We start from the raw sequence: 8,739 nt of genomic DNA on the forward strand, positions 1-8,739 counted from the left end.
AGCCAGGGTGAGCTTCAGCCCTCAGCCCAGCCCCATGGTGCCCGGAGGCACGAAGGCCAGGGAGGGCATGTCCAGCCTTCGCTAAAGGCTGGCTTTGCCATGACTGTGTTGCCCAGATGAGTTCCCCATCAGCAGCAGCAGAACGGCACGTTTGGAGAGGTTTGTGTTTGCTTTGTGTGGAGTGGTTCAGGAGGCCCAAAGTGGAAAGCATGTATTTACCAGTTGCGACTCAGATAAAGCCAAAATTTTGTGTGAATACAAAATGAGAACAAGGAAACTGCACAAGTTCGCTTAAGATGTCAAAGCAACAGTAGGAAGAGATGAGCTTGGAGGATCTCAGTGCTGACCACTAAGCCTCAGCTGATCCAGGTCTAAACCTGCAATTAAAATACTCGTTTCCTCCCTTCCGAAGCTCACTTTTGTAGAGTTGTTCCCTACAATGAACCATTCCAGGGACCTATGATGAGTGCAACGACACAGGCAACTATCATTTGTTCACATTAGCAGACCATCTAGCTACAATTGTGGTTACAGCTTGTCTAAGATTGATTTCCTAAGCTGTTCAACTCACACATGAACACTATATAGCTATTACACCATTGACCTGCGAGGTCCTTACATATTTTTGAAGACATTTCAAACACACAAATGACATCACTCAAAACCCTGCAATAGATCCTTGTGTGGTTTGGTCAGACGAGTTTCAACGGTCACTGCAGGAGACCACATAGGAAACAAGTCCCCAGAGTTATTGCCTGAGATTTGGATAAAGTAATGAACTGATGTATGGAGCTATATGTTCTTACACATACGGGCTATACCTTAATGCAAACTCTTCTGCCCAATTAATAAGACCTCACTGTTAACAATAACTCATCCGTCTAACCACAACAACTAAGGAAACACTGTATCAATAGAAAATAGTATTGAAGTGGTGTTATGGGGTTTTATATTCTGCCATTCATAGTTTCATCCTTGAAAATAAACTACTTGCAAAAGCAAGTAACTGTGTTCAGCGTTTGTTTTGACAGTTATATTAAACGCAAGTAGCTGTTTGTACCCATAGAGTATGGGGAAAAAAAGAGATAGGAAAGAAGTTAAATACACTAGAAGATCATGCTGAATGAAAACGCTTTCCCCGGAGTTTTATAATAATCTTTCTGGACTAACAAAACTTTTAACTTGCATCATCAAAACAATCAGTAAGAGGAAGCCTTTGACCAAGTCTTATTTCTAAAACGCACAGACAGCTTCAACGCCTTTCCCAAGTCCTCAATATTGTATACAAGTGAAGGAAAGAGGAATACTTCTCTCGGTTGCTATTTATATTGAACAAGAACACAAGGCAAAAATACAACTAAGGCAAAACTTTATTTTTTTTTTGGTAGAAAGAAAAATGAAGCAGTATTATAATGAAGCAGTCTTAAGCAGCATTTTCTAGGTTTCTTCTGCAGCAGAACCTTCACCAAGCCTCATTAAACTGATAGTCTTAGTGCATCTTTTTTTTTCAAGTAAAGCAAAAATACTAAATGAGATTACAAGTGGCTGTTTGGAATATTTCTTATGGCCATGGCCCCCTAATGCTCCTTAAAGTGGGGATAGCATCCACTGCTATTTTTACTCATCTACTTCTCAAAACTGTATGAATTGTGCCAAACCTTTTTCTAGTTGCTACCCACTTAGTTTTTCAGTTTGCACTACCCAAAATATCAGTGAAACTACTGGATTTTTGTCAAGTGTCAAGTTCCACAAGTCAGCTCTTGAATGCTGGCACCTAGTTCAAAAATTGCTGTCTTAACCCAGATAACATTACGTTATAATACATCTGAAGGTCAGTATAACATACACATACATCTTCACACTACACTTGCCTGTTAGGCAAATGCAATATTACAGTATTAATTTTACTTGCACTTAGGTAAAATACAAACTCTATTTGTCTGCAAAGCAAGAGATTTTGATTTTGGTATTGTGAATTACATGTACACTCATTCCTTCCGTAGTTTCATGCTAACTGTATGTATAGACAATTTAAGCAATGAAATGGGGTTTAGCTTGTTCTTGGTACAGGACACTTGCTACATGCCCCAATAGTCAGTTATCTGAAAACAAAACAAAACAAAACAAGCAAAACTGCCTAACAGTGCTTTAGTATTCATTTGTTAAAATCCAAAACAGCCTTACAGTAGCTGTTAGGTAGTTACTAGTCTCTTCCAAAGACATGCAGTAATAAAGAAAAAAATTGTATCCTTAAGCAGCATCTGACAAAACAATTTAATGTAGCTGCCACTTAGTGGCAGCAATCATTTAGGCATTTTTGGTATTGATACATCTCTTTATCACGTAATTTGTGCATTAATCAACAAAAATGTAGGCCCCAATCCAGCAAATACTTGCATGTGTGCAAATGCTTTTCTTCTACATGGACAATTTCAAAATAAGACTGACTCAACAGATAAACAAAGTTAAGAACTCACATAAATCTTTACAGGAGGGGAATTCTTAGTGCTTAAAACTTAAGTCTATTATTTCATAGGACTAAGATCCAATTCTAGACTTAGAGAACATAAGAAACAGTCCTATAAAGAACAGATATGTTGCTTTAAGATAAATGCTTTCAGAGCTAACAAGAGCCTCTAAAAATGCGTGTGCCTTCTCTCCAAACACTTTAATCCTACTTGGAGTAACGTGGGTCCAGTCTTACTGCCCTAGCTCCTGGCTACTGCATCAGGAATCAGTAAAGTGCTTGCACAGATTCCGCAGTCATGGAATAAAATCAAGTTTAAGTACCTTCAGATTTACAAAATATGAATTAAGGGCTGATGTCTGATCCCTAGCATGCTTCCCTGAATCGATAACAACTATGTTCTTCATTCTGAAGATAAATTAGAATTCTGCTAGGACTAGGTATATTTCACCTTTGTCCCAGTGAAGTCATCCCGTCTGCAGAGGAAAATCTCAACTGGATTTAATTTCAGTGTAAATGTTCATGCTTGACCAAAACACAATGCTCATGCAATTCCACAAGCACCAGCACTGAATGTGACAGTTAGCTTTGTTCAATCAAACATGAGGCACTAGTATTGTCTACAGTATATCCACTTTGAATTGTGTTCATAATTTGTTTCCAAATGCATCATAATCCTGAGAGGTCTTGCTTGCCCTTTAAGATTTCCTTTGATTTGATGTGGTTTGTCCCTCTTAAATAAAGTATCTTTGATATTAGCTTTGATACAAATTCTATTGATCTTTGTGGCATTTTTCTCATTAAATATACATCTGAATATTTAAATTACTAAAACTTTCCTCTTTAGATAGATACATACATATATATTTTATATTTTTTTGCTAGTTTTCAGATAATTAATCTATGAGAACTGGCTTAGACTGTACGCTCTTTGTAGAGAACTTATTTATGCTCCTCATACAAAAACAAATAATGGTTTGAAATATTTAGCCATATGTTTGGACAATTTTTTTTTAAAGGCTTCGGTGTTGCTTGTATTTATCTTCCAGTCAGTTACAGGATAATAGCAACAGCAAACACATTGACAATGCAGTTCATTGTTCGGTTTTCCCATCTCACTGTGCAGGTTCCTAGAAGAGATTATTACAAAATAAAAATAGAATGCCAGTCTTCACTATATTCAGTTTATCCAGAGTAAATTATGTCAAATTAATAATTCAGCTGTGATTTAACGTAAACACTATTACGTCATCTTGGCTATCAATAGACGACATTCCTCAAAACATTTTCCATAATTTGTACATTTTTTACTACTTAACATTAGCCTCGTATGCTTAAGACAGTTTCCTGCATAACACAATTTCAGCATCTTTTTTTAAAAGCTGGACTCTCTTTATCTCTCAGTATCTCTCTTTGATTTGAAAGCTTTTAGCTTTCAAATCCTTGAAAATCTCATACTGATACTGGCAAGATAATCAGGCAAGAAAGCAGAAAGATGATTGGATCAAATACGTTCTAGCGTATTTTAATTTCTGTAAATTTTCTTCTTCTATTGTATCAATATATCGATGCCTTACAAGCCAAGGAAATATGAGATTAAATTGTACTTACTTCTTTACTTAACCTCATTTTATGATTTTTTTTAACCTTAGTTGACTTTCTAATGCCATCTCTATTTTAAAGGTACATCTTGGCGCCCTCTTCTGAAAAGACCTTTCCAAGCCTGTTACAGACATAACATTAACCTTCTTTCCCCATGATACTCTGAACCTGGTAAACATGCATTCAGAATTAATTCAGAAGGGATAAAACCTATCCAAGGCCTGGCTGACAGTTAAGCAACCGGAACATGTACTGTTAGTCAAACTACTTCTATTTTTCATCACGTTCTGTTCTCCTCCAAAGCAACACTGTCTCCTTACAGCAGAGGAGCAGGTTTGTTTAGGGACTACCCATTTGCATTTACTGCAAGCAATGGTTTACTGCCTCTTCAACTCATCTGTGTTACTGAGGAGGATTAAATGTTCTGACTCTTGTTTCAGACTCCCAGTTCCTACTCCTGCTTCTGATGATTTACAAAGCTGCTAACAGAATATTTCTGCTGGGATTGTAAATAAGCATCTAATTCTGGAAGCTACTGCTTCTACAATCACTCTTGAAAACATCCAATCTAAGTGCTACAACTAAGCAATAAGTAACATTTCTTTTACTGCAAATTTTTAATTGGAGTGAGGAAACGTACCATCAGTTGTGGTATCCCAGAAGCACGAGCTTGCCGTGTGAAGACCAGCTCCACTCCTCTGCATCACTGCACAGGTTACTGCAAGATACAGTCATAAAAATCGAGAAATTCATTATTAAAGCAGAAGAGGTGAATCATTCAGCACTTCTGAACTTGAGTCTGCATTATGTTTTTGAAACGGTTGGCAGGCAGCATTCAGCCAAGTCAAAACCTTTTTTAACAAGCCCTGCGCTGCCAGTATTTTCCTCAAGAAGTTGGTATTTATTTCACCATTATTTTTGCTCACATAAAGACGATGACTTTAACAAAATGCTTGCTAATAGGATTATGAGTTTTATCTTTTAAACTACTTAGGTATGGCTTGTGCCACGTGCACCTCAGAAGAGGACTGCAGAAGACGTCCTCGCAGGTACAGCAAAAGTCACACTTGATGAGAGCTGTTTCCCAAAAGCAGTGGTTGACTGCTCTCTGAAGGCACACTCTGGCAACATGAAGCATTTCTAGACTTACCTGCAATGGTCATAAAACCACGGACAATCTAAATCCCAGACTTTCAAAACAGAACAGAGTGTAAACACTTGCTATTGCATCAACGCAAAAGGACCTAAGTAGGTTAAATGTCTACCTAATTTCCACTTTCTTTCCACAGATATGCATAGAAAAATAATGGGACATGACTTAGTATACAGGACTGAAGTCTTTCAAATATCTGTATTTATAGGAAGCTTAATCCTACTGAAAATTATTTCCTGAACTGATACCAGAAAGTTGATACAATTGTTCTGGGGTTGTTTAACAGTCAGGAAAGGCTGTGTAACACGTCATCTTCTGCACTAAGTGTTGCCGCTTAGCCCAGAAACTGTCATGGTTTTAAAACAGGTATTACTAAAAATCTATGTAATGGAAGAGTTCAGCTTCGTTTACAGTTTAAAACTTTCTATGAAATATAGCACTGCATTCAGTTGAACCTTTCAGCAACTTTTTATTGTGACTGTATGTGATACACTAGAACTGCCTGTACTTACCAATGTACTTATATGTCTTTCCAAGTTTTACCAGATGTGTCAGCGACTGTTCTACTATAGCAGCAGTCCACTGGTTGACTTTGTTGTGATTATAATCTGCCTTGCCTAAAACACTTTCTATGCACTAAAATAGAGGGAAAAAAAAGTAGTTAAAGTAAACATACTTTAAAATGCAGAGGTTTTAAAATATTTCGCATAACCTGAGGAATGTTATCTGGCAATTGGATTACTTTAAATCACTTGAGCTCACCAGGTATCAGTTGCTGAACTGGAAGCAAAATAAACCCTCTCAGAAACTTCTTTTCAGTACATATTTACCACAGTATTATATGGAGAAAAATTAAGCTCTGACTGAACATTTCTTGTAGGAAAGACCTTAGGCATATGCTTTAAGTACCAAATTAAGCAAATGGATCTATTTACCAGTGAAGACAATAACACACCCCACTGCTGCTAATGACTGCCGACTCCAGCTTGGCTTTCAGAAGCTACTGTAATGGAAACAGTACTACTCAGATCAATAACAGCAGCTTGGGGTGGCTACTCTTTCAGAGCCTTTGAGCAATACACCAAAATCTTCAGAGCTACAGTGACAATAGTGAAACATCTACCCCAGCTTAAAAGATGAGGACGGTATGAGGGATACACAAGGGTTGTATCCTGCAGCACAAGAAATATGTGAAACCACTTGAAAACTGCATGTTCTCCCACAGGTACAGGTTGGCCAACCCTCGCTTAAACTTAAAATGATTGAACAGAAAGCCTTCTCTCTAACTATAGCTCAAACCGCATTCTCTACTTGTAAGAAATGCAGAATTATGTCCTGGTGGATACTTCTCAAAACACAGAAATTTGGTCAAGAAATGTACACCTGGAAAAGGTAAGTAAAACAAAACCATCTTCTCCTCTGATTAAGTAAGGTGAATCCCACAGCCTAACCAGCCACTAACAGGCTGTGTAAGAGACTTGTGCCCCAGACCTTAAAAAGTCCAAGTAACTGTGATCACAGGGTAAAAGCTGTACAAAAGACACAATGGAAACAAGCATTCACAAAACAGAACAGAGGACAGAAAAAGGACACCAAGACCCCTCAAGGATTTGGGTCCTTTCAGAAATGTATCCAGTGCTAGAGTTCCTCAGCTCTGGTTAAGCTTTCATTCACAGGCAGAAGCTCTTGGCTTCACTCCCAGAGTCTGGAGACTCTGTGATACCGTATTTGGCCTTTCCAGGCAGGGACAGTTACATAAAGGGTTGAATTGTCGTTTATCTGACATCCAAGAGCTTGCTGCTGTGTAATGGAGCAGTTCTAAAAGTGCAGACCTTTCCCTTCCTGACAGGGCAGGTGGAAAAGGACCTGCATAGCCCCTCTGGAAATTCCTTTCTCAAAACTGTATTTCCCTGACAAAAGCTGACAGCCAGGCTCTTTATTAATCACTTTCCAGTTACTAGGTATTTAATTTAGACCAACAGGCTACTCACTTTCAGACTGTTCTTTTTGTGTAGAAACTGTTTTCAAAACCATTGCTAGAATAACGAGTTTACACAGCGCAACCTCCTGCTCAAGCCAAGACTAATTTCCAAGTTTTATCACACTGCTCAAGGACTTGTCAAGTTTTAAAAATCTCTAAGAATGGAGATTTCTCAAACTCTCCCTGCATCCTCTCTAGTGATTAAATACTCTCTAGCTGGATAATATGAAATACCAAAATATAAAAATCTGAGTGACTTTCCCTTGTAACTTGTGACCGCTACCCCTCATCTCTCCACTGTAATGTGAGTTCTGACATTCTTTTCTCTCCTCTACCCTCTCCTCTTTAGGTAGCTGAAGAGAACAATTAGATGAAGCTTAAAGCAGCTGCAAATGAAACTCCATCTGTAATTGATATAATACTCATGTAAGCTTGAATTTATCTGGGATGGTGAATGAAAGTAACTGCTTTCACTGTAGTGCAAGCTTTGAAATATAGCTGATAGATAAAACCTACCTCCTTAACTATGTTGTGGGCCTCATCAGCATTGAAGATCATCTGTAACAAAAATTAACTATTATTATTTTGATTTAAAAGTAAAAAAATCAATCCAGTTTTACTCTGAGTAATACATAATAATCAGACCCTGTGCCTGGTTACTTGCATTATGCAGTCTGTAAGCATAATTTTAAAATCTTACCTTTTTTCCCTGGCACCATACATATATTTCTTAGTATTGTTTTGCCAGTCACATTTGAGCAGGTCCAAAAAGCTCAGGCCTGAAAACAGATTCAATTTACGCTTTCTGTAAAGATTAAATTCTACCACTGTCTGTGCTTGTCGCGTGAATATTCTTCAAGACTAAAAGTTAAACGGCAAATCTCTTCCCCTGGGTCTCAATCCAGGTTTTCACTGGAGGCACGGACTAACTAACCCATGGGACGCATCTTGCTGCCAAACAGCAATGCAAGGTTTCACAGCCCTAGATTCAAAAAGACTGGTTTCCATAGCCAAGTAATTTTCTGAAGCATGGAAAAAAAGCTTACAAGTTTTAATGCCTCCTATTTTCTGCTCATTCCTACTCATCAGCATCTAGCATGGCTTCCAAAGGAAACACAGAACGTGCTGCTGTGACACCTGCCTCTTCATCGCCACGAATTCCAAACGATTGGGCGTGGGCAGAAACCCAGCATGTTTGGTTTTTTTAATGAAAACTGAGAGCTAAACACCCGAAACAAGCCTCTCTGGGGAGGGAAAGGCCCCTCAGCTCTGGCTGGCAGGGACCAGCCTGCAGCACAGACCGGGCCCAGCAACCAACCCCGGCTGGCTGGTTCGGTTTTTGGGTTTGCTTTTTTTTTTTCCCCCGGGGTTGATCCATGAAATTTTAGAACAAAACATGGCTGCAGACTGACAGCACCGCCCCGACACCGCTAACTTTGCCTCGCCGGGAACTTTCAGCTCCCCAGGCCGGCACAGCCCGGTTGCTGCTTTCAGGTTTTCAGTAACACGGTGGCAAACGGGTGCCCCGAGCAGGCG

At 38.9% G+C, this 8,739-nt stretch overlaps 1 protein-coding gene across 1 annotated transcript; it reads right to left on the reverse strand.

Annotated features, from left to right (window-relative positions):
* Positions 1-3,007: 3,007 nt before the first annotated feature.
* DYNLT3 (dynein, light chain, Tctex-type 3) lies at positions 3,008-7,761 on the reverse strand. Its single transcript, XM_009867917.1, has 4 exons — positions 7,720-7,761; positions 5,735-5,858; positions 4,710-4,787; positions 3,008-3,597 (listed from the first exon to the last, which is right to left on the reverse strand). Exons 1-4 carry the CDS (start codon positions 7,759-7,761, stop codon positions 3,521-3,523), a joined length of 321 nt encoding a protein of 106 aa, XP_009866219.1. The 3' UTR covers positions 3,008-3,520.
* Between the last annotated feature and the right edge of the window lie 978 nt (positions 7,762-8,739).

Source organism: Apaloderma vittatum, unplaced genomic scaffold (assembly GCF_000703405.1).
Source record: "Apaloderma vittatum isolate BGI_N311 unplaced genomic scaffold, ASM70340v1 scaffold14714, whole genome shotgun sequence".
In the NCBI taxonomy this organism is placed as follows: domain Eukaryota; kingdom Metazoa; phylum Chordata; class Aves; order Trogoniformes; family Trogonidae; genus Apaloderma; species Apaloderma vittatum.